Source organism: Protomyctophum bolini (genome assembly GCF_963924005.1).
Source record: "Protomyctophum bolini genome assembly, chromosome: 6".
Taxonomy (NCBI): Eukaryota; Metazoa; Chordata; class Actinopteri; order Myctophiformes; family Myctophidae; genus Protomyctophum; species Protomyctophum bolini.
Window position 1 is genome coordinate 14,561,554 of NC_137867.1, and position 27,095 is coordinate 14,588,648.

General features: G+C 40.6%; 1 protein-coding gene across 1 annotated transcript; it reads left to right on the forward strand.

Annotated features, from left to right (window-relative positions):
* The first annotated feature begins 82 nt into the window (after positions 1–82).
* sec14l8 (SEC14-like lipid binding 8) lies at positions 83–25,969 on the forward strand. The gene is made up of 13 exons (XM_080766200.1): positions 83–104; positions 1,099–1,157; positions 5,558–5,633; positions 14,162–14,205; positions 15,295–15,357; positions 15,497–15,685; positions 16,337–16,432; positions 16,565–16,625; positions 16,987–17,070; positions 19,288–19,394; positions 23,024–23,163; positions 23,622–23,791; positions 24,486–25,969. Exons 2-13 carry the CDS (start codon positions 1,104–1,106, stop codon positions 24,851–24,853), a joined length of 1,452 nt encoding a protein of 483 aa, XP_080622326.1. The 5' UTR covers positions 83–104; positions 1,099–1,103; the 3' UTR covers positions 24,854–25,969.
* The last annotated feature ends 1,126 nt before the right edge of the window (positions 25,970–27,095 follow it).

Below are 27,095 nucleotides of genomic sequence, written 5' to 3' on the forward strand. Positions count from 1 at the left end.
CACTAGCGTTGACTCCCATTGTAACAATGGAATGCGGAAGTGCTCATTCTATCTCAATTGGATAGTTCCAGCTTTGCGGCGAGATCAAAGCGTGTCGCTACTAGGTAAACATCAACATGCGAAGGCTCTGAGCTTCCTGGCTGGACAGGAAAAGGCAACAGTCTGGTAACGCGAGACTTTCAACTAGACTGCCATCTGAGATACTACCGGGGTTTTAATTAAATTCAATTAAACCCCCGGTGTTCGAAAACAAATATTGTTTTCGAAAACAAATATGTTATTATAGAAAGAAAGAAAATCTGTCTTTTCTTCTTCCTTCCTTCTTTCTCTCTTTCAGATTCAGACAGACATATATAGTACATACTATCATATCAGCAAAAAAAAGGCTACCTATTGAATTTATATGAAATGCCATTATGCCAGAAAACGCTTTTGATCGAGTCAGCGACAGTGCCAGTTTGGTGGCAGGAACATATGGGCCTACACGGGGACTACACATCAATCTGGGACTTCCCTTGTCTCATTGCGTGCCGACAGGTGCGCAGTCTCACCGAAATTGGTAACCTGTCTGTCGAGTCTTGTCTTGTGACTCAGCGCTTAATCCTCTGTTGTATTATATTGTTACGCAGTTATGGTCATGTGTTGTCATTTTACTTGTACAACACAAACGGTTTTAATAGTGATTAGTGTTAGTGAACACGATTGAATTGATGATGTAACACCAGCTGGAAACTGCTTTGGAATGGATGTACTGCGAGTCAGACTGCTACTGCTACGTGCGTCAGCCGTCAGGATGATACAGCCAGCCATCCCTTAAAAGAAAACAGATCTACAAGGTAATAACGCGTCGCCAAGCGACGCGTTATTACCTTGTAGATCTGTTCTTTTTAGGGGCGAGAGCATAGTGGGCGTTCCATATGGCGTGTTTACATGGACAGCGCCCCCTGAGCATCATCATCACACACGTTTATATACACAGACATACAGACAGCCAGAGCCAGGCAGCACAGCCACACAGCACGGCGGGTACAGCGGAGAAGATAAAGATAATACACTCACTTAAGCCCTTAGGGATTAATAACTTCTTATTATCCACAGAGGCGATGAGTGGAAGGGTTGGAGACCTCAGTGCCAAACAGGCCGATGCGTTGAAACAGGTAATAATAGCTACATTTACTTTCATTCCTATAGGAAATGCTTTCCTCGTAATGTTTGAGTCGGTGCTAAAAACGTGCAGTTGACATTATTGCTATTTGCTATCAGATCAGTTGTTATCTTTGCGAACATAATTTCGCTATCGATGCAGCGCAGACTTTCATGATGTCCTTGGCTTTCTTGAGTGTTGTCTTTCAAATGTATTCTTTATATTTGGATTTATTTTTATTTTGTTTCACTCACCGTTACCACTGAAATGTCGAAATAACACTATTTATTTGTCATACTGTGCTTAATACTGTACCATCATTGTTTTCCATTGTGTTGTATCATATGTGCAGGCATCATGCCTGAGGCATGATGTGTGTGTGTATATATATATATTATATATCACCCATTCTTGAGATAAGGGACAAAACTTTTTTCAAACTGGATTTTTTTTTTTTTTAAGATACATTCAAATCAAATAGATGTATTTGTAGACACAGGTCTCAACTACCAATCTTGAGAAGGAACAGGTTTTTCGCATAACATTTCTTTCTAAAATGGGACATTTATGCACTTAATACCTGATTCATGTCAACTCCGTCAGACACACTAAAATCCCTTTTAATTGAATTTTATCATTTCAACAATAATATAAAGTCCTCAGTTATCTTATAATGGCTTTCAGTAATCAAGTTAAGTAATACAAATCTTTTAATATTATTTTGTTCCAATATCACACTATTATGAAATATCCAATTTCTCAAAACCGTCATTTCAACCTTTATTTTCAATATTATAACATGAAAACCATGTAAAAAAAAAAAAAAATCATCATTACGTATCATTTCAGTTGGTGTTTCAATACATAAGCACAAAAGATTTGACAGCGAATTTTCTATTTCTTTGGAAATTAACAAAAACATCACGGGACGAACGTCTGACGGAGTTGACGAACATCTGACGGAGTTGACAAGTTTAACTGATTTAGGTTCTAGACCACCTAGGATCTTGATTCTGGTGACTAATCCCACATTTTCAAGGATGAGGAATACAGTGGTACTATTTAGATTTGCCCTGTGAACATGGTAGACATTTTTCAAAATGGCCGCCAACTTTCTGTTATTTCCCAATAACTCAAGTTCTACACCACCTAGGATCTTGATTCTGGTGACTAATCATACATTTTCAAGGATGTGGGATACATTGGTACTATTTAGATTTGTCCTGTGACCATGGTAGACATTTTTCAAAATGGCCGCCAACTTTCTGTTATTTCCCAATAACTCAAGTTCTACACCACCTAGGATCTTGATTCTGGTGACTAATCATACATTTTCAAGGGTGAGGAATACAGTTGTACTATTTAGATTTATCCTGTGACCATGGATGGTAGACATTTAAAAAAATGGTGGACCTGCTATTATTTTACCAATTTACTCAGGGAATATTATCAGAATAATATAAAATCTGTGAATACATTTCTTACCAAGAATTTTCTTCATCAATGTTTGTAAAGGTGTCTACTAACATATCCCACATTGGTTTCTATTTGACCACCCTAGGGGCATGTTTGACAGCTGCTGAAAGTTGGGTACCATCAACAAACAATATAAGGCTAAATGTTTTAAATTTCATTATGCTTTAAGTAGCATGTGGCATGTCAAACTAGGGGCTTTTCATGATTCTGGATCCATTCCAAGCATTAGTTTTGCACAAAAAACACTACGTTGGCTAAAAACGGCCATAGCCATCATCACAGATGTGATGAGGTCAGCACATGTCGGCACATTTGGGCAAGTGGCTATGGCCAAACTAGGGGGTCTATGGCCAAACTAGGGGTCAAACTCCTTGGGCTAAATTCGGTGAGGTGAACAGTGAGCAGTGAACAGTGAGCGAAAGACTGAAGACAGAAGATTTGGCTTCAGGACCATCAGGCAGGATGTGCAGACACTGAAGGCAGCAGTGTCTTTCTCTGTGTCCCCAGCATGTCAACCAAAGCAATGTTACCAAATCAAAGGAGCCTTCACCTCATGTCACCTGGGGCTGGGTGAGCAATCGTATCCTGTATCTAAACTCACAACTAAATACAGACACTTGGCCAGACTGCCGTTTGAAAGGGTCAAACCCCTCATCCTGATTGGGGAAGACCACCCCACCTAATCACACCAACCGAACAAGTGAGGTTGGGGCCTCCAGGTGGGCCAGCAGCCATCTGCACAAGACTGGGCTGGACCCTGCAGGAAAGCAATCTCCAGCCAAGACAATGTAAGTTGACTATAACAGAGCCCCAGAACACAGAGCTCAGGAGAAGGATGGAGAAACACTGGCAGGAGGCCACCAAGATACAATGCCCCAGAGACCCAGAGTGTGCCACCACTGGCAATAAGGAGATCAACTGCTGCAGCAAAGATGTCATGAAAGGCAAGTCTCCACCAAAAAAAACCCTGAACCTAATCGGGGTGTCAAGAGACCAAAGTTTCTCCCCCACAGTTCCCTGCAGTGGCCAGTGAAGTCAAACTCTGCATCTGTACCTGAAAGGGGCAAGTCAAAGGCCAGAAAGCCCACCTCCTTTTAATGTCCTGTCAGTAGAAACTCAACCTGCACCTGAAATAAGCCCTTACCTCTCCCGGAGAAAGATCATCCTTGAAAATGTAATGATTAGTCGCCAGAATCAAGATCCTTGGTGGTCTAAAACTTGAGTTATTGGTAAAATAACAGCAGGTTGGTGGTCATTTTGAAAAACAATGGCTGCCATGGTCACAGGACAAATCTAAATAGTACCACTGTATTTCTCATCTTTTAAAATGTATGATTAGTCGCCAAAATCAAGATCCTAGGTGGTCTAAAACTTGAGTTATTGTAAAATAACAGCAGGTGGCGGCCATTTTGAAAAGAAAATGGCTGCTATGGTCACAGGACAAATCTAAATATTACCAATGTACCCCACATCCTTGAAAATGTATGATTAGTCACCAGAATCAAGATCCTAGGTGGTGTAGAACTTGAGTTATTGTAAAATAACAGCAGGTGGCGGCCATTTTGAAAAATGGCTGCCATGGTCACAGGGAAAGTCTAAATTGTACCACTGTATCCCTCATCCTTGAAAATGAGGTCTTAGTCACCAGAATCAAGATCCTAGGTGGTGTAGAACTTGAGTTATTGTAAAATAACATCAGGTGGCGGCTCTTTTGTAATATGGCTGCCATGGTCACCACGAGACAAATCTGTGATGGCCCCATAGCCAAAAATGTTCCTTAAGGCATGCTCTAACTGTGTGCCAAATTAGAATACTGCCCATTATTCAAAAACAATAATTTTATTGTTTTAGGAACACTTTTGTCAACTCCGTCAGATACACGTCAACTCCGTCAGACACAAAATCTGACGGAGTTGACGTCTGACGGAGTTGACAAAATGGCATTTGTTTTCATCTTAACCCTCTTTAGTACAATGTAGCCATTTTGTTTTTGCTTAATTTTGTTAGCTAAACCTAACCCCTAAACTAAAATAATAAACATTATTTTTGAATTCTTAACAAAGATCATAATAATGTCCTGACGGAGTTGACATGTAAAAGCTGTGACCACATTGTTATCAACATTGTTTGTTTAAAATATCAAACAATTGAATGCTTGTCAGACCAGGTACTCCACTGTTGCAACAAATATAAATGGGACTTGGAAAAGGAGTCTTCAGGCTAAATCTGTCGACAATATTTTCTGATTAATTTAAGACTTTTAAAAAAACCTGACGGAGTTGACGGAGACGTGGGACGAACATTTGATATGAGATATTTAATAGAAAATATGAATTAAAATTAACTGTGTATATTATTTGCTATGTTGTTGACAATCTACTTTAATTTAGTATGTATATTTATGTGATTGTGACAGTATTAGACACTTTTTTGGCAGTTTGAAATTGTGGCCACTTGCTGGGGACAGGCTAAATACAGGCCTTTTTGGGTACAGGGCCTGCTTTTAACTAATTCAGATGGAATATGAAAACAATTATAATGAAATTAAGGGCATAATAATACACAACTGTATTACACTTAACTTTGCAAGTGCTTTTATTTTTATGAATTTATTTATTTTTTACATAAAATAAGGCTCTTATGTGTGGGACATGTTTTTTCCACTTTTGTCCCTCATCTCAAGAATGAGTGATATATATATATATATCACATGATCAGTAAAATTAGGAACTAGATCACTATTAAACTCACATGATGCGTTTGTTTTGTTTTGTTTGTCAGATAAAGCTGAAGATTCCCTTAGATTTGAGCACATTGTATTGCAATCCTCAATGGTCATAATGCATAATATGATCAGAGATGCCCAGCCAACCCTCTCTCTCTCTCTCTCTCTCTCTCTCTCTCTCTCTCTCTCTCCTCTCCTTCTCTGCCCCCAAGTTTCGAGAGAGGATAGAAGACATTCTTCCTCAACTTCCGGCCCAGAATGATCACTTCCTGTTACGCTGGCTAAGAGGTATGGTACATCTTTAGTTTTTTTTAGTTTTTTTGTGGCCTTTATTTTTTATGGAGGGACAGACAGTAGGCTGACAGGAAATGGGGAGGGGAGGGGGAGAGACATGCAGTAAACCAGTCTAACTGCCAGACTGGATTACCAGCCAAGGTGCCTGGACCATTGAGCCATGGCCCAGGCCGGTATGATACATCTTTAATGCAGTGTGTACTGACTGAGATGCACTCAGTGCTGCACTGTGGGTTAATTATTAGTGTTTGTTGATGTGTCAGGGCGCAAGCAGAGGAAGTTCTTTCCAAATTGTCAATGTCTCCATACCATACCTCTGCAATATACAGAAGTTGCAGCAGTGGAGCCATTGCTACACAAGTGGACAAGCTTTTCCAAACATCCTCTGTGGCTGGTCGTTGAAGCATGTGTTGATGCACAGTAGTGAAGTTAAGAAAGAGAGCAACCATTGGTAACTTCTTTTAAGCTGAAATGTGACCCTGGATGTATGACTGAAACATCAAGACTTGGTCATGGTCTTTTTTATTTATGAGCAGTGACCAGCCTATAGAATCCGATTTTCCCCAGCACGCGTGATGTTGCAGTGAGGAGGGAAGAAAGTGGAGGGTATTATAAAGGAGGCCTTGTTGAGCAGGCTGGGTCTGTGTTGTAGAAGAGGGCAAGCACTTTGTGATTGATTTTTATCTAGAGATAATGGCATTAAAGTTTGTCAACGATGGGTCATGGACCGGTGCATCTGCCAGTAGTCACTGTACTTACTGTACCACTTGCTACATGAACCCAAGATGAAGCGTAGACTATGTGGTCTGCTGTAGGTCTCTCTAGTTTTGTATCTGTCAAGTACTGCCTAGAATTCCTATAATATTTCTTAGCAATACAGAAATCCTTAATAACAGCGTTTTGTTGCATATCAAATATTTTCCCTTTATTGATGTTCGTTTCATAACATCCAGCCATGTAAAAACAGAAAGTAAAGACAGGGCACACAACCATAGGTCAAAATAAAGGTAACCCTAACGAAGAAAGAACAAACCAAATCACAAGAAATGGCCACCCTCCACCATCCCTGCCACCACCCGAACCTGCATTCCAAAAGGCCTTTGAGGTCGAGAGCAGGTCGGGCTGTTACTCGCACAAGTATTTACCATTTTGATTGTTGACTCCTTTGCCCTATGTACCCAGGCTGCCCTATCTACCCAGGCTGCCCTATCTACCCAGGATAGTCCCAAGTACACAGTATAAGTGCGTTAGCCTAAGCCCACACACTCACATAGGCGTAGCAATCACTTTTACGCTGCTATAAGCCCAGCTAATAGTGCTTGCCTTTTGATCAGCGTCAAGCCCAGGTTGGACAGATCCTAGAGTGTAACGGACGAAAGAGGCACTGTAATCTCAAACATCTCAAAGCCATTAAAAGCAACCATCTGACTGAATCTAGCCAGTGGAGAGCATTCTCAGAAGAACAGCCGTAAATAAGGGCCAACAACGTTCTTAGAGCACAGCGTGCAAATGGCTCAGCAATAATTTTCAGTAGGGATCAGAGTACTCCAATTATGCATGGGCTAGGAGGCCTACTATATGTAATTGGTTACAGTAGGGATAGCACAATGTGTTTTTGAGTTGGTGTATCATTCTGTCAATTAGATCCTCTTGAATAATCACAGAGCATAAACCCCTTTTATAGACAGTCCAAGCCCAGACAAAGAGGGGCTTGTTGGGGTATTTTGGGTGCAGAGGGATTCAGATTATTTTCCTCTCACTGTGAACAAGTGACCCTGTAGATGATTTCATGTTTCAGTGAACCTGTTGTAAACGGTTCGGTGAAACGGAGAGAACAGAGATTTGCATCTCTGGGAAATGAAGGCATTGATCTGTTCCAATGGCAGACAAGAAAGTGAGATAAGAAACAATATGGCATCATATAAATCAGAGGTCTTCAGCGTTTTTCAGACATACTTTTACAAACCTGACATAACCAAACTGTTCATCACCATCATCCATAGTTCAATAAGAAAAGAGAAACAACAGCACAATATCCAGTCACATAAGGCAGGGGTTTTCAACCGATTGTGAACCAGGGACCACCACCTTGACTAAGAATCAACCTGGGGACCGCCGTTGTGTTGCAATGGGATATATCACATGACATGATTCTATGGGCACATTTCCTAATAATGATGACTCAATCAGGCAAGCTGGTACACTTACCCTTCTTGAGAACATTGACGCACTTCCACGGAACAGTGCACAAAAGGTTTAGTGCACTGTACAAAATACAAAATCTTCACTTTGCTACATTACTAAATGCATGGTCAGGGACCACATGCAATACCTTCACGGACCACCAGTGGTCCACGGACCACCTGTTGAAAACCCCTGACATAAGGCATATATGCCACCATTCTAGTTCAAACAACCTGATCCCCAAGCACAACCACATGAGTATTATTCACATTTCCCAGTTGTTATTTTTATTTTTTTTCTCCCCCAAGGTCTATCCTCAGGGAGGGTTCAAGCGCATAGGCCATAGGGCATAGGGAATTGAGGCTTTAGATTAAGGATCCGAGACATTTTGGTGGGAAAATAATCTCGCAGTGGGGCCCAGACCTTCAAAAAGGAAGCTTCGTTGCCACTATACACTGCACATAATCTCTCGTGGGGGAGCACACCAAAGATCTCTATACCAGAGTTGTACGGCAGGAGGCTTATCCCTAATCCAATTTATCAAAATGCATTTCCGAGCTGATAGAAGTTCATCGAGTAATTTAAATTAGTCAAATTAATCTCTTTTGAAGGGAGTCACAGTAAGAAAGCTCCCATATCCTTCTTTAATTTCACCCGTGTGATTTAAAAAAAATCATCATACATCATCTCATTCTGTCCAATCACAATTTGCGTCCTCTCTTTTCTCTTCAATGTTTGTGTTTACACAACCACTCAAAGCTGGGCATAGGAAGGGCTAACGTGCCACCTGACCCCAATATCTCTGATTTCCACTTGCATTCCCAAAGGTAGTCATAGTAAGTGCCAAGATCTGTTTGATATTTACAACAGAAGAACACAGGTGTAATGTGTAGTCTGTGAAGAACTTTGTATTGTGTTTCTCTTAGTCTGTTACAGGTGTAAACCTTTTTAACCGAGTCAGTGGTCTCTTGCGAGTCACCCTCAATATATTCATTGTTAAAATCCCTCTCCCATTTGCGGAAGGATTGCACCTCCTGGCTCCTGGGAGTACAAACAAAACAAAAAAAGGTTAAACTGCACCTGCTGAAACGGCTGTCAAAACTATCTCACCATATTTAGCGGACTGTCTCAACAATGTCCATTGACTGTTGAGAGATGCGATACTACCTTGGAAGAATTCTGCAGGTTTTTCTTTTAACTGATGGTGATGGTTTGATGACTTCACAGATTCATATGGCAGGACTATCATCATATCATCATATAATTAAATGTTTTGTTATTTATTATTTATACACTATCTTTGCTAATAATATGTTGGAGTCATGTTAAAATGTATTTTCAGTTGGGGAAGAAAACGAATCAGAAACAACAATATTGACAACAATCAACAATCTTGTAGTAACTATATGCAGACCCCTTATAAGGGCCCTGAACTAGGCTTGGGCAATATATCAATATTACCGTTTATCGTGATATTTGAAATCAATATCAGTAATATCGTGGAGTATATAAATAATATTGAATACCGATAATACCGTAATATCATAATTTAATACCGATAATACCCAATATCGTAATTTTACCGTCATGTAAATATGAATTTTCTTTTAAATAAACATCTACATTACTGTATGTGTGTGTCTGTGTGATGAATTTACAAGTAATTCATTTTAAACAACTATAATTTGCTTAAAAACTTGGTGTCCATGCATTGACTGGCACCGACGCTGAATTACGGTGACGAGGCGACAGCAGCATTGTCGGAACCGCCTCCGCCCAGGAAAGCAAACAAAACATGGCGCCGGTGAGAGTAACAAGTCCTAGCAATTTGGTTCATAAAAAAACATACTGATGTTTTGCAGCATTTCGGGTTCCAGACAAATTAAAAAGGCTGATAATCGATAATACCGATAATCGCGATATTATTCACGGTATCAATACCGATATCAAAAAATCAATATCGCCCAAGCCTACCCTGAACACCCTGTTGAAGAAAACCTATGCTGTAGGCTATATTATATTGTAATTGTACATTTTAATATTTGTAATGACCACTTTACCCAACTATCCAAAATGTACCAGACGTGTTCTCTGCCCTGGAATTGCATTCAGTTTGAATTTCAGGCAGTTGATGGACGGCCCATATGCCTCTCTGGTACAGTATAGGGAAGGGACACTATCCTTCTGACAGAAAGTATGGATGGTGTAATGTTCAGCACTGTTTCTCAACATCCAACCATCAGAGGTCCAAATGGACACACAAGGGTCTGTAACTCTGAGAGGGTACAAAAGGAACTCTTTTTTTTTTTATGTATAGGAAACGAAAGAAAGGGCATACCCAACCCACTGTTTGGGAAACTGTGTTCTAGAGGTCACAATTTAGGCATTTAGCAGACGCTCTTAATCCAGAGCGATTTACAATAAGCAATAACAAAAAAGCATAGCATACATCACATATATAAAAAGTAGTTATCATGAAACATGCGTAAGCTAAGAACATAACAGTGGAGTATCTATATCATGAAACTGTATATATAAACTATACATACTATACTATAGTATACTATACATGTACTATAAAGTGCTACTGTATGACTACATAAAATGCAATTCTAGTGCTATCTACGTAACGTGCTATAAGTCTGTTTAAAATGCTATTTAAGTCTACATAAAGTGCTATCTAAGGGGCTAGGGCAAGTGCTACGGGCCATGATGGAGTCTGAAAAGGTGGGTTTTCAGACTACGGCGGAAGATTGGGAGTGAGGCTGCAGTTCTGATTGTGATGGGAAGTGCATTCCATAGTTTTGGAGCCAGAAGGGAGAAGAGTTTGGGACGTGTGTAGCGTTGTCCCGGCGTTGTTAGTGAAGGTACTTCCAGCTTCCCTGCGTTGGCTGATCTGAGGCTTCCCTTCCTTTCTGAGTCATTACTGATTACTGCATCCAACTTTCAGATGACCCGGACATACAGTATGCTTAAAGATATATCTTTTTTTACTGTGGAGAATTTCACTTTGAGAGATAAAAGACGAGATTTATGGCAACCATTTGATCCATAATAGTATTCTCATGAGTGTGTAAATTGTGATGGGTCATCATGACCAGTGTTGCCATGTCTGTTAAGCAACGTTTGTTTTTGGGCTTGTTTGTAAATTGTACTGTAGTTGCTTGTTTCCTAAGGTTGTTACTTTAAACAAACCTTTTAATGTCAAGGAACCCCAAATCCAATGTATTTGTCCACGGACAACAATTTGAAAATAGTTTTTTGTTGTAAAATGTTTTTTTAAAGATCTGTTTGAAATCTACAAGCTTATAACGTGTCATATTGGCTTGGCTTGTAGATCAGCTATTTTCAAATGGCGATGTATATAGGTTTAAAGTGCTCATGTGGCCCTAATAGTCGCTTATTTTTGGGCTTGTATTCATATACCTCGTTGCTTATTTCCCTCGCATAATCTGGCAATCATGACAAGTATCTTGATCCTAGTCTACTATACATTGTGCAAGGGTGTACCAGAGGTCAGTGAGATTCCATGGGAATTGCCACCAATAAAAGTGTCATTCAGTTCATGTTCAGTGACTCAGTCAGACATCGTGTTCTCAAGTGTATAGTAGTATGTTTAGTATAGCTGCAGTAACTATGTTTGGTGCAAAACTTTGCTAAAGAGATGGAGAGACCCCTGTTACTGAACAAACACTCTAATAGCAATGATTATGGGAATATAAAACTTTAACTTTTGATTGGACAATAAATAAAATATGTATTAACCAGACTATATCCCTTTGCCGTACCTTTTTTTTTAAGGCTTATTTTGGACCAATTTCCGAAAGGACAAATAAAGTATCTATCTGTTCTATGGTCAATGCCGGATCTTTAGGTCTATGTTGCAAGGGGTCTGTTTCATAGCATAGTGGTCTGATTAGCTTCCTTTTTTAAATTGTGTTGATGACTTCCTAATTTTCACTGTTGAAGGAACTTTAATCGCCAGCATTTGTTCACCAGTGATACTACAGTATCTTGTTCAGTACATTTGTTCACCACCACCACTGATACTACAGTATCTTGCTACTGCAGTTTCATGCAGATGAGCTCAAGCATTTGTATGTGTGCTAAGCTAAAGTACTTAAAGGGAATACCACTCATTTTCAACATTTTACTATGTCATTCATATATACCTTAAAGCTGTTTCTTCTGTGTTGCCTAGAACTGGAGGTTTTCACCATGTACATCTTGATGATGTCATCAAGATGTACCATGTTAATGATTTTTTCCAGACCTCCAGTTCTAGGCAACACAGAATGGGGGGGACTTTTTTATTTATTATTTTCAATAAAATGTTGAAAATGAGTGTAATTCCCCTTTAAGCATATGGCTGAAAATCCATGTGATCGTTGCCAGCGGCCATCCTAATTTTAGTTTTGGATTTCTTTATTGTAAAGTGGTCCATCAAATGAATACATACCTACCCTGCTAAGATATGGTAATTAACTGCCACACCTTGGCATTCCAAATCCATGCTGTTGAATCAGCTTACAGGTGTGTTTACTTTACTGTCTACAGGAGCGTACGGGGCCACTGTAAATTACAGACTCTGTTTGGCAGACAAAGCAGCACTGTACTTGCAGTCAACTTCCAGTGGTAGTAAGCACAAAAGGTTCATGACCGTTTGGACGGGGTAATGGATGGTAGCAGAAATACATTAGCATAAATTACATTAGCTGTCATGCAACAGCATTTGTAGACAATAGGACATGGGTGGCCTTAAATAACTTTACTAAATAAGTTTAGGTGAGAATGAGATGACTAGAGCGTGACCTGAGACAAGACATGACTTTATGTCCTGCCGGAACTGGCTTTGTTCTTTTTGAGTGGTGCTGCCCAGCAATGTGTGTCCCTGGCGCTTCATTATGGATCCTGCGGCAAAAGAACAAGGAGGCGTGGTCTTTGCGCTTAGAGGCAGGCCCACGGCCGTCTTGAGTGACAGGCTGTCAGGCAGGCACCGCTGTTTTCGTATTTTAACGCGTTTTTAACAGAATAAAGTTGACTATTGCCTGATGGAGGGGAAAGGAACTGGTTGGAATAACGTGTTCCTTCCACGCGCTACGTCCAACCAGGGAAACTCCCCCCTGTCAGGTGTAAAGGAGCAACTTGGACACTCGGGCATGAAGGAAGCATGAGTTCAAGTCCGTTGCTCTCCCCTTGTCCCCCATATATGGGGACTAGGTTGGTGGAGGGTGTGTAGAAAAAAATAATACGAACTATTAAAACTATTAATGCACGTTAAAAACAGAAGCTTGTGTAATGTCACTTCCAAGTTCCAACCAATGCTTCTCATACGAGGAAATCATTCGTGTTAATGCCTGAACAACTCTACTTTTATGTTAAAAAACAGATCGCTTGTGTGTAGGGCCTGTGTGTAGGGCCTTGTGTGTAGGGCCTTGTGTGTTGGGCCTGTGTGTAGGGCCTGTGTGTAGGGACTGTGTAGGGACTGGCGTTAAAATACCAAGTAACAACTATATTCTGTTAAAAACGCATCGCGCTTGTGTTCTTAACAGCGGTGCCTGCCTGGCTGACAGCCTGTCACTCAAGACGGCCGCGTGGGCAAATGCCGTGCCTCCTTGTTCTTTTGTGGCATGATCCATAATCAAGCGTCCCTGGCTGGGCACAAGAATTTGATTCTGATAGTGTACTGTGCCCTGCATGCAGCACATACTGTACTCTCACAATTCCCATGATGCATTGCAAGCTTGACTCCTCACTGGCAAGTGGGACAACACAGAAATGTGTGTGGGGAGGAATCAATTGAGTCAGTGTCACGTAGGAGTGTGTTGTGTGTCTACAAGGTGGTGTGTCTCTTTCTCTTGGACTGGTTCCCACATTGTCAAGTTTCTTGCCACCAGTAACGAGTGCCTGACACAGTGGCAGTGCACAGCCAGCCTCATCCTTCTCTCCCTGACACAGTGCTAGTGGCTCAGTGCACAGCTGCCTAAACTTGCAAAACTGCTTTAAAAAGTAATTAAAAGTCTAACTAAATGTACAAATGTAATAAAAATGTGAAACTATACTACTGTTCTTATACTGTAATCACCTGCAAAGAGTTCAAATTCAGAGCTTTGAGACAGGGCTGTTGACAAGGCCTTGATGAATTGGATTCACTTATAGGTTCAAATTAAATGTATTCAAATGGACACTTATTTGTCCGTCTACTCGTCTAGTAATCAGAAAGGCCACGTGTTCTCACCCCGGCCTGCCCAGTAGTCAGTCAGTAGACGATATCAAAGTGTACTTCCTGAGCAAGACACTTAACCACTCACTCTTCTTTCTCCCTTGTCTTTTTACAGCCCGAAACTTCAATGTCCAGAAGTCTGAGGCTATGCTGCGAAAGGTAATCCTGCAGATCTTCTATTAAATTTGAGAGGCCATTTCTAGAGTTGTGTGTGTGTGTGTGTGTGTGTGTGTGTGTGTGTGTGTGTGCGTGTGCGCGAGCGCAATATTTTACCCCAGTTACCCTGCTAAGTCGCTTTGCCATCAACACCATCTTATCCAATTGAAGCTAACCAAAGACAATTGCAACTCATTTAGTTTACGACAGAATAACAGTAAAAACATTTCACAACAAGAAATGTGATGCAAATCAGTGTCTTATGTTTGCAAGATTTTGTGTGTGTGTGTGTGTGTGTGTGTGTGTGTGTGTGTGTGTGTGTGTGTGTGTGTGTGTGTGTGTGTGTGTGTGTGTGTGTGTGGATTTAGATAGATAGATTTGCCTGATGGAGATAATATCATTGCTGTCGGGTGGAAAACCTGTGTTCCAATGTATTTATTTAGTCACAAGCTCTAATTAATACATTAATCCATCCTGACTGACCTTTAGTGAATGTGAGGGTACAGTGTGAGTACAGTGTGTGCGTGCAGACTGTCCACTCTTGCAGCAGACAATCCGTTTCTTGCTGAGGGGGCAGGTCTTAGTCGAGTGTCTAAAAGCTCCTGAGCCACTTAACTCAGTCCACACTGCTTTAATGAGATCAGATTCTAAGAATGGCTTCTACGTCCTGACAGTTTTCTGAAAAAGCTATGTTTCTATGTCAGACCTACAAGCTCGTAGCACGCCACTCGGTGGCGCGCTATGAGCTCAGTGTCTTCCCAGTGCCTCCCCAGTACCTGCCCAGTGTCCCCCCAGTGTCTCCAATAGCAATCCAATAGCACAAGAGCAATAATACAAATTCATCTTAATTTATTAATCAAATAATTAATCAATTAATCAAAAAATTTATATCATGTTTAGAAAGGTCAGCTATGAAGAAAATAAATGTTACTTGATTTGTTAAACCAAAGCCATTAACCACTTGAACCCTAGCATCCCTATTGGGGGAACATTTGAAAAATATTTCAGCAAAGATATTTGGTGTAACCCATGGGAATACGGTCATCTAGGGGTAAACTGGTTAACGCCTGTCACATTTCTATTTCATTCCAGCATTTGGAGTTCAGGAATCGAATGAAAGTAGACGCAATAGCCACTGAATGGCGACCTCCTGAAGTAAGTGCTATATAAAATGTGTCATTGAATATCAGCATTTTTTAACAAAACTGACCCACGAAAGTAACCGTGTCAAAACAACTGTCATTAACAAATAATCTCAGCGTATCTGAATAAGCGGTGGTTGTTTTTCATTCAGGTAATAGAGAAGTATCTGTCTGGAGGGATGTGTGGCTATGACCTTGAGGGCAGTCCTATCTGGTATGATGTCATCGGACCAGTGGATCCCAAAGGCCTGTTCCTGTCCGCCTCCAAGCAGGACTTTGTTAAGTCCAAGATCAAAGACTGTGAGATGCTGCAGAAGGAATGTGAACTGCAGTGCCAGAGGGTAAGATGAGGGTAAGATGTTGGGCATGGTCGCAAACATGCCCAACAAAATGTGGGGGTGTATGGGGGTGTTTTCATGTAGGAACGGAACAAAGGACAGAGGGCACCTTTTTCTAGAATGAGTATGGGATACTGTGTTTGTGTCCTCTCTGCTTTTACATCAATTGCCTTACATGCCTTACATATACCGGTATGTAAAATGCATAAAAATGAGTTGTTCAAGGTTAATATGCATTGTTTACATATTGTTAAAACTATGCTCTTTTGTTTGTTAGCACTGTTCGGATATCTAATCATTTCAGAGCAGGCAATCAAGCAAGTGTTATGGCAATCTGCCCATTAGATTTTGTGTGCAAGTGGAAAGTTTGGCCTAATGGTGTAGCTAAGGCCATTGGGTCACCAACATCAGTAGGAGGCATCCTCTCTTATCTAGGGATCATGAAAGTGCACTGCAAATTCAATGACAATTCAGCCACAGCCAGTATTAGCTTTCAAGATCTGTTGTTTGGGGCTAAAGTGGTGGGTGAACAGCCTGACTGAGCAACACCACCATCCTAATTAGAACCCCATCACTAGTGGGGATAAAATTGTTTTCCCAGTGAAGGCAACATAATAATAGCTTCACTTTTGATGTATGTCTGTTGTCTTCTAGCTGGGGAAGCATGTGGAGTCCATAACCATGATCTATGATGTTGAGGGTCTGGCTCTGAAGCACTTATGGAAGCCTGCTATTGAGACATATGGAGAGGTATACGTACACAAACGTACAGTATATTACAAACATATCCTACTCACAATAACACAAATAACACAAATACAGAAATAAGGCATTCTGTAAATGAGCAGTGACTCAATGTGTGTTGTTGTTTTGCATCTTCAGATCGTTCAGATGTTTGAAGACAACTATCCAGAGGGGTTGAAAAGACTATTTGTCATTAAAGGTGCATTAGTCTCTTCCCTGTCCCTAGCTAGTAGTAACAACAATATAACCATTAAGGGAATCATACAATACAATAAATGTTATGGAAATGTCTTTTGATGTGCATTTGAAAGACATTGATTTATGAAGACTTAGCTCCTCGAGCAGGTTGTTCCAGTATAGGAGCTCTGACAAGCAAAGGCACTGTTGTGTTCAACTCAGGAACAACAAGCAGGTTCCTGCCTTAGGACCACATGAGGGGTTAAAGTCATTATAATCAAGTGTCACCATAGCGAAGTGCCACTTCACCTAGAACGTTATATAATATTGGATGGCTAATCTTTTCAGTTGACCGGCTAAAATTACTCTTTGTATCTCTACAGCCCCTAAAATCTTCCCTGTGGCCTACAACCTTGTGAAGCACTTCCTGAGCGAGGTCACGCGATCAAAGATCCAAGTGCTGGGGGGTAAGACAACTTAAGACGATGTCACATTGTTTAATTGCCAAGTTGTTTAATTGACCATGTGGTGTCCATTTTGTTCAAATTTCGTGGGATGTGAAACCCTATCCCCAAAAACTAACGTGAATTTTAGAGCAGTGATTCACAAACATAGGGTTAAGGCCGATTCTACCACAGGTCGTTTCGAGGAAGCAATCTGATTGGTTGAAACAGCCTTCTAGCCGTGGGTTAAACCAGCACTGTTCACCACCTAATCAAAACAAAGAATTCAGCTGCTCTGTTCTCCCAGAGCGCTAGCGAACTCGGTGGCTAGGCTAGCTAGTTTCTTGGGAAGGTTGTGGTCGTAGTGACTACATCTGTCATTAAAAAAATATATTTTTTCAGCGATTTTAATAGTTTTAAGGGGACTGTGGTAGAATTGCAATATTACACTCGAGGGTGTGGGTTAACGTGATTATTGCCACTTCAGTGATGCTTGCGGAACTCGACTCCGTCTCGTTCCTGACCGCATCACTGTCGTGGCAATAATCACGTTAACCCACACCCTCTCGTGTAATATTGCTTAATTCATACTCCTATTTTACTGCTGTTTCGGCGCTGTAGTGCCGAAATGATTTCGGCTCATCAGAAATTTTCAGTAGCACCGAAGAGTTGACTTTAGGACGGTACCCCCCCCCCCCCCCCCCCCAACCACAAATGACGTCACATTGTAGGCTCTACAGAGCCCAACCGACTTTTATTCGGCTCTAAAATAGGAGTATGAATCGGCCCTAAGTCACAGACCCGTTTTATGGGTTGTAAGTATTAGGATATTTCCACTATATATCATTTCCTTCAAAATCTAATCAAGAATTTAGATTTTATTTTATTTTATTTTATTTTATTTTATTTTATTTTATTTTATTTTATTTTATTTTATTTTATTTTATTTTATTTTATTTTATTTTATTTTATTTTATTTTATTTTATTTTATTTTATTTTATTTTATTTTATTTTATTTTCCTTTCCTTTCTTCTTTTCTTTTTTATCTACAAGTCTATCTTACTAAATCAGTTACTGGGAAGTCTGACGAAATTCCACAGAAAAGGGAGTTCTCAAGAAGGGTGCAGTCTACCAGCTGACCTGATTGAGTCATCATTATTAGGAAATGTGCCCATTCGTCTGCTCTATCAGTACTGTATCAGTTAACCTGAGTTTAATGGGAGGATGGATAAAGTAAGAGAAGTGTAACCGTGGGATAGGAATAGATCAGCGGTTCTCAAAAGAAATACTGTATTATTTAAACATATTTAATACATCTAACAAAGACATTTTATTTATATTTTAAAACATTTTCCCATGGACCACCTGCAGGCCTATTATGCCACGGACCACTATAGTCCATGGACCATCTGTTAAGAAACAATGGTATGTACAGTATATATTGCATAGCATTAGCAAGTGTTATGAAAGCGCTAAGCTTAGCCCATATACCCTCCCAACACAACAGTGGTCCCTAGCTTGATTCTTAGTCAGGGTGGTGGTCCCTGGTTCACAATCAGTTGAAAACCCCTGATCTAGATTAACGTATGAGTAAACTAAGGCACCAGTACTTGTTTCAGATGTTAGGTATATGTATTTATGACATTTGAGAAAGATTTTGTGTTGCCAAAATCAATATAACACATTTTACAAGCAAAAACAGCAGCACAAGATTTCAGTTTTTTGGTTACTGTATGCATTTCTGGCTTGTGACAAAATACTGCAGGATATTATGAGTAGAACTTTTAACCCAAAGTCCAGAAGGGTATTATCTATGAAAAAATCCATTGAATTTGTAGTGCCCAAACTGCCCATGACGCGGGAACGGAACTGAACGAAAAGGGACCTCACAATATGGCCTATTAATTAATGTATTTTTGTAAGTTTGGGTCCCTGGAAGACAGACACCAAATGTCTCTTTTGGGTCTCGAGTTGAAAAACCCCTGAGTTGGATCAAGCAATGCCAGAGCGTGGTCTATCCCAGTGGTTCTTTATATATATATATATATATATATTTTTTAATGGAAAACACAAAAAGGGGGTTATTTACTCGTGACCCATAAAAAGATGGGTGCTCTCTAGCCAACACCAACTCTGAAGTCCTGGATCACTGCCCTCCACACTCTTCTATCTAACATCGGGGTCTTGAGCTCTACAGTCAGTGTTGTATTTTTAATTTCTGATGTCTTTGTCCTCTGCAGAAAACTGGCAGGAGGTATTATTGAAATACGTCGACCCAGAGCAGCTACCTGTGGTCTATGGAGGTAAAATGACTGATCCGGATGGAGACCCTCGTTGTAAGTCCAGGGTGAGTCCAATCCCCGTCAGGATGAAGCAGACCCTCTGCAAAAATCTAGGCTGCAGTTCTCTAGTGCTGTTACAGTAAACCTGCAAAATAGACTTGAAACCTATTGCTGAAAATATGTGCAAGTTGCTGTCTCCGGTAGTGTAGTCTGCACGCACAGATTACATGGTGCTGTTGCAAATCTTGCCTTGACATTGATGTTTTTGTTTGTAGTTAACGTAGGAGATTCTACAATCTGCTCCTGTAGTTGCAAAGCTTTTCTGAGAGTCCTGGTGGCTCAATGTGCTTGGAGTCGGACTAGAGTTTTCAATGTGCTTTTGGACTAGAGTTTTCAATGTGCTTTTGGACTAGAGTTTTCAATGTGCTTTTGGACTAGAGTTTTCAATGTGCTTTTGGACTAGAGTTTTCAATGTGCTTTTGGACTAGAGTTTTCAATGTGCTTTTGGACTAGAGTTTTCAATGTGCTTTTGGACTAGAGTTTTCAATGTGCTTTTGGACTAGAGTTTTCAATGTGCTTTTGGACTAGAGTTTTCAATGTGCTTTTGGACTAGAGTTTTCAATGTGCTTTTGGAATAGAGTTTTCAAAAGCAACAACACCTCAAAATGTCTCTGCAGTATTTTGGAACGTTGCTGTTCTATTTGACTGCAACAACTATCGATTATTTTCTTAGCAATTATTCTATTTATTGATGGGAGATTAATTGGCAAACACATCGGTATCGGCCGATCTGTTTTTAGATTAATCTGCATCGGTTTGATTAATCAATCAGACCGATTAATTAAGCGGTCCGATTAATCGGTCTGTCTTTTTGTTTAAAGTAACAGCTTGAACAGATCTACAAGCTCACAATATTAAATATAAAGGTATTTAAGTTAAATCTGACTTGCCTAAGCCTGCAGTGCAGACACCCTGTTATGTATTTTTCAGAATGAAATCATATCGACATAGGTAATATCTGTTATCGGCCATAACAGCAATTTATTATATCGGATATCGATATCGGCCAAAATGTCTCATCGGCACATCCCTAACTATTGATTACTATTTTGATTGATTGAATAATTGAGAAGCATGTCTGTTAATTAATTTAATTCAAACAAATAAAATAATTTTCAGGTCGTAAGCTTGTAGATCGGCTATTTTCGTCAAATTAAAATAAATACACATTTGACCTTTTTTGTATCAAATGTATTTGTTTCATAATCAATTAAATCGATTAGTTCAATTAACTGTTGCACCCCAATGACCCAAAAAGCAACAAAGGTGCTTCACAACCAGACCATGCAAGCAAATTAAACTGCTTGGATAATAGAAGCTGATCAATACATTCTAGCTGGGATCCTCTAGTCTAACCCACAAAAAATGTTATGGATATTCACCACATGGGTCACTCTTATTTAGAAGAGAAGCCTGGATCTACAACACTGGATCTGCTTATGTAATTAAAACTGATCAACAATACCACATAACCAGCTCAGTGGCCTTGTGGTTAGAGTGTCCACCCTGAGACTGGGAAGTTGGGGTTCGATCCCTGGCTGGGTCATACCAAAGACTAAAAAATGCAACCCACTCAGCACCAAGGGTTTGATTGGGATAAGTCCCTGCGACATACTAGCGCCATGTCCAGGGGGTGTACTTCAATCTGCCTCACTCTACAGAAACAGGAGATAGGCTCCTGACCTATGGGCCTCATGGCTCGGCAAGGCTTACTTACTTAACAAGACCACTACAGGCTTTCAACCAAAAGGGGAGAAGCTGAGAAACCTCTACAGAATGCACTATTAAAAACACTAGCCCGGTGCTCGGCTGTAGAGAACCGAGTCGGTAACGATGGAAGTTGGAGATCCATGCCCCGCTATGCAATTCCCGTTGTACCCATGTCAGAATACCCGTTCCACCCATGTTATGCCCATATATGGACATTTCTGTATGTCTCTGTGTCCTTTATTCCTATATATGGAGTTCTGTGTCAGGCATGCCCAAATATGGAGCGTTGTGATGTCAGAACAGGCCAGCTCCATTTTTGGAGTCCAGGCAAGGGCTCTGTTCAGAGCCCGGGCAGAGGCCTTTTGTGGCACTTCTGGGTCCAACCGGCGACCGACTCAACACCGGGCACTGCACTACCTGCAGGGGTGTGTCGAATTTTAAGTTGGCGTGCCGTACGGTTTTCGAGTTACTGCTTAAATGACAGCTTTTGCTTTCTTCCCCTTGCAATCCTGCCTCACAGCATGTAGTTGGTGTAGAAGCAGTTAGGATGACTGAACTTTTAGCTTGCGTATGCATTAGATACTTTTTCTAGATATGCGAACTGAACCCGGATTTATCATTGTTTCTATAGATACGTTATGGGGCCCCAGACAGATGAGGAAGAGGAAAGAATATCAGAACATTGGAATGAACCTGCTAGATTCAATGGACAGAGGCTCAACCTCGACCCCTATTTTTACACAACCTTTTTTTGTTGTAGTTATTAGAGAGTGTTACAGTAGCTGTTTGAATGTTGGCATTAACTGTATGGAGTTTACTCGTTTTTTTAAATTAACTTGTGTGATATCAGGCCTTTAAAACAGCCGTTCTGGTTGTTCTTATCAATGTGCAGTTAGACCGTGGTAAAAGCCTGATAGGTGGATGAAGCTGATAACTGTGTCTGTTCAAAAGAAAGGACTATGCTTTTGGGTGACCTGTTCTACTGAGTTTTTAGTCATGTCTGTTCTTAGTATGTTCAAAAAGTGTCTAACGGTTAGACTCTAACCTCCTGTCCTATTTGTTGGCTATGATAATGCATAATGCCCTGAGGAAAGTGCCCCAATACAGTGTGTCTTCTTTATTGGAGGACGTTTATACTGGGTTTTTCTACCTCCTGCCACAGTGTATTTTCTGATAGATGAAGGTAGTACACCATTAATATAACGGTTATTGAAAAAAATATCAAAATATTTATAGTCATGTTTAAATTAATCATCTAAATATTGTATGATCAAATAGCAACATCACAATTCATGGAACATGAAGAAGAGTTTTTCAAACTAATTTCATATTTTGTTTTTGCAGAAGCTAGGCTCCTACAAGAATATTCCCTTTAAGTAAGCATGCAGTGTGTAATTGACAAGATAGCACAGTGGTGTGTGCATGACTGTTGTTATTGTGTTCACTATGATATAAGGGGTTGATCTCAACCATACTGTAGCCTGGTGTGGTGAAGGGAAACTCTTTATTTCCCCTGGTCTGATTTCACACTGCCCTCTATTGCCCGGTTCCAGTACTGTACACAATTTCACGCCATGTCTTTGGTTTGGTTGTACTTGAATAAATAGACAAGTGCTCCTTTACAGTAGCTGTATGGGCTCCTTTTTGTATGTCTAGGAAGATTTTAATTTGTATGACAGAAAAGAGACTTTGAAAATATAATGCTACTTTGAGATCTGAATCTCTCTTTTACTGAAGATAATTCATGCTATTCCTGGCTGTCACAGTAAGTTATGTCTTCTATTTAACCCTCATCTCCCTCAAACGCTTACATCTCCTGGCTACATTTCAACATCAACTGTTTTGTTTAAATTAACACCAATATTCTAACCTCATGTGTCTTTATGTGATGTGATGTGTGCGACTGTGTGCGTGCGTGTTCCAGATCCAATATGTAGGTCCTGTGCCTCCCTCCTACTATGTCCGGGACCATGTGAAGGTGAACTATGACCAGTGTCTCACAGTCGGTCGAGGTTCCTCCAAGCAGATGGAATATGAGATCCTGTTCCCCGGCTGCGTTCTCAGGTTAACATAGTATTATGTAATTGGGTTGAATGCTAACTTTTGAAATGCCTGCAAGCCACAGAGGTGACATGTGTGACTGTACACACGGACGGACGGGCAGAAACATAGTATCGGCCCGCCTTCGGCATGGCACAGGCACAGGCAAATTATTCTGAATCTAACAATATGTTGGTGCACGCTCTACCTTTTTCTGTAATATCTAAGCCAGGGTTTATGTAAGTGCTCAAGCCTAGGTCAAACAGAACAATGGTTATATCAGATCCTGTCTATTTATTTTGGCCTCCTGTTTGTTTGAGCTACCATTGTGTCTTAACTACTGTTAATTGGCTTTGTGTGCACACACATCCTTATTTCCTGATTTTACTTTTTAATAACTCAAGCTCCCACTACTGCATTGTAGACTATAAGTACCGGTAGATGTTTCAAGCAATATCTTCTTCCAATGTGACCATTCTCAGGTGGCAGTTTGTTAGCGAGGGTGCAGACATTGGCTTCGGGGTGTTTCTGAAGTCCAAGAAGGGTGAATGGAAGAAGAAGGGTCAAATGCAGCAAGTGGTGTGCAGCCAGCGCTACAACTCCCAGCTGGTGCCCGAGGACGGCTCACTCACATGTGAACAACCTGGAATCTGTGAGCTGAATTACAATTCCTTACCGGAAAAAATATGAACGTTCTACATATGCTAACATAAACTCAAGCTGTATGTTCAGACTGGCAGCCCAAAACATGTTTTTGGCCAGTCTGGATTGGAATCAAATTTTAATCAAGTCGGAAGAGAAAAACAGATGAGAACACATTATGGTGAATCAGATTTGAACCACATTCATAGGTGGTTTGAAATTAGATTACATTTTATTGTGTGTAGGACTGGCTCGCAGCGCATTGCAATGCGCCATTTTGTGAGCTTGTAGATATGTAATTTTTTGGCGAGTCATACGGACATTACGTCGTTAACACAGCAAGCAATGCAGATAGGTCAACGTTGTGTGAATACTTCAATATCCAATCTGATCACTTGCTAATCGACAGTGTGGACCGTCGGTACTAGAGATCAGATTTGTTTCTCAGATCAGATTTGACAAAAACATTCGCTCTGAAAAAATATATATTCAAAGATTTGTGCCGAATTTTTTAGATTTTTCCAAAGTAGCAGACCTACAAGCGCTATGAGCTTGTAGATCTGCTATTTTTCAATTGCTAAAGTATAGCATAATGCTTAGTTAAAACACCAAAAGGGGTTCCCGTCCAGAATGGGTTAAACCATTTTTGTGATTAGAACTGAAAAACTGGTTGATGTGTGACATGTTTCTCGGTGGCCTTCCAGATGTGCTGCGATTCGACAACACTTACAGCATCTTCCAGTCCAAGAGGGTCAGCTTCTCTGTCGAGGTCCTACTGCCAACCCACTTACAGTCCCCAAAAGGTGGGTCTAGCAGCCCAACGGAAGAGGGCGGCCCCAGCCAGCCAGAGGTCCAACTGCAGTCCCCCAAGCCTAATGGTGGGTCTGGCAGCCCAACGGAAGAGGAGAGCACCAGCCAGCCAGAGGTCCAACTGCAGTCCCCCAAGCCTAACGGTGGGTCTGGCAGCCCAACGGAAGAGGGCAACACCAGCCAGCCAGAGGTCCATCTGCAGTCCCCCAAGCCTAACGGTGGGTCTGGCAGCCCAACGGAAGAGGAGAGCACCAGCCAGTGAGCCATGATTGAAGACTAATTCGGTAATACTTCCTATCAAGCCCGTGTCTATATGATGCGTTACAATCGGCCTATAAAAATAAATCGGATTCTGATTTTGAACACTGTATGATTAGTTATAAGCACCATAATACCTCAAAACACATAACAGCATTTTATTATGAATCCTCATAATTTAAATTCTTTATCACTGTTACAATGCATTATAGTGTGATTATAAGTCACTATAAATGTTCATTTGGTGCTTTACAATACATGACATTCCAGGAGGCGTAGGCAGAAAAGTTGTATTTATTTAAAACACTACATTATCACTTAGTGATTTATACCACACCATAATGTATTATAACAGTGATTATAAAATATTATAATATACTACTTCTTTGAGAAATATAATAAACTATGATCTGACCAAATTAAAATGTCCAGTATTTATGAAGTATTATTTATGATACTTCTAAAGTAATACTTTATGTGTTATGATTTCATTATGGGTACTTAAGATGTAATTATACAGTTATAATCAGATTACAATGCATACATGACCTTTATAAGTAGTTTATATGCTTTATACTCTGCTATGATTATTCTTATGAAGCATATGTATGAGCCATATAGCCATTTATAGTTTTATAAGCCGGTTAATGCATTGTAGTTATGGGCTTCATAGGAAGTGTTACCAAGAATTATTTTAACATGAGGTAGTCAGAGGAACTGCAGCTGCACTGATTAGTCGCGCCACTGGTACACACGTCCTGAGATACTTGATCTGAAAACAATCTGCACCCATGGACAATGACCATGTCACCCATGCACTGATACAGAAATGGAGGAACAGTCTGCAATGCATTCAAGAGGATATGATATCTCACAGGGAAAAATATACCAACTGGACTACGTGAGAAGTATTTAATACCGTACATACCTCCTACAGTAGTCCTAGAATATTTAATGTTATCTGGAATTTGTGCTTGTCCCCCAGCAACACTGGCTCAACTCTTTCTTCTTATCCTATCAGTCTGCTTGTTTAAAACCACAGACGTTGGTACTTGGTAGTGGGAAGAAATAAGATTAATGTTCAGGTCAAACAAAATAAAGAATGTCTAGTATTATATTATACAGTATATGAAACTTTTTTTTGACAGTTATAGAATGTAGGTAATGATTTGTACCCTACCCGGGAGCAGTATGGGTTGCAGCACCACGGTGGAGCCTGCAGAACCATTGCGGCTCAATAATCCGCCACTCCTGAATGAAGTGTCTGGTGCTGGGACTCTGGTGCAACGCACAGGTCCTGCGCTGCACCTGGTGAGGGCAGGAGTGGACCTGGTGGGCCCGGACAAGAGTCAACCCACGGAGCCTAGTCCTTCCACGCAGCAGACCTCCCGGTCCCGACAGAGTAGTTCGGGAGCGGCGGACTGTGTGACCCTGTCTTTCCCTAATGGGACTGATCGTGGTATGTGGGTCGGGTGGCTGGGTCACCTGAGTGAGGGGTATGATGTTGCGAGACCCAAAACCCTGGTGACCTTAAATTGGGATACATCACTGAGGTTACGTCCCAGGTGTAAGTAATGCATACATCACTGAGGATACGTCCCAGGTATAAGTAATGCAAAGTGTCCTTCAGGCAAACTAGTGTTTTTCGAGGCCTGCTCTTGAAGTAGTATAATATATATCGGTAACACATACCCATAAACAACATACAAATTGACATGATTATTACTAATCTGTAATCTATTTCCTGTTGCATTGCATTGCCACAAATTTTACACAATTCTGCAACCCAATTCATATCTCCCATGGTCCAAATACGTGTTTAACAAATGGGAAAGCAGAGGTTAAGTACAGTAGGCCAATGATTGAGGTATGGAAACTTAACTGAAATAATTAGTACATATGGATATGCAAAATGTACTGTATAGCTATATCTTGTATCTTCTAGATAAATAAAATACCTATATTTCTTAGGCATTGTTCCAAATTAAAGTGTGTGTGTGTGTGTGTGTGTGTGTGTGTGTGTGTGTGTGTGTGTGTGTGTGTGTGTGTGTGTGTGTGTGAGAGAGAGAGAGAGAGAGAGAGTGTGAGATTTCGCTCAGGAGTGGGAATGGAAATATGAAGTAAGGAAGGTACTGGAGCAAACTCCAGTACCTTCTTAAGCCTTTTTAATAACTGGGTGCAGGCAAGTAACATGGCAACATTTCGATATCAATACATCATCAGGTCGTCAATTAACTATTGCACCC

Coding starts and splice junctions, on each gene's coding strand:
- sec14l8 (XM_080766200.1), top strand. CDS start 1,104: ATGAGTGGAAGGGTTGGAGACCTCAGTGCCAAACAGGCCGATGCGTTG. Junction 16,433..16,564: donor CTATTGAGACATATGGAGAG/GTATACGTACAC, acceptor TTGCATCTTCAG/ATCGTTCAGATGTTTGAAGA. Junction 19,395..23,023: donor ACCCTCGTTGTAAGTCCAGG/GTGAGTCCAATC, acceptor TGCGTGTTCCAG/ATCCAATATGTAGGTCCTGT.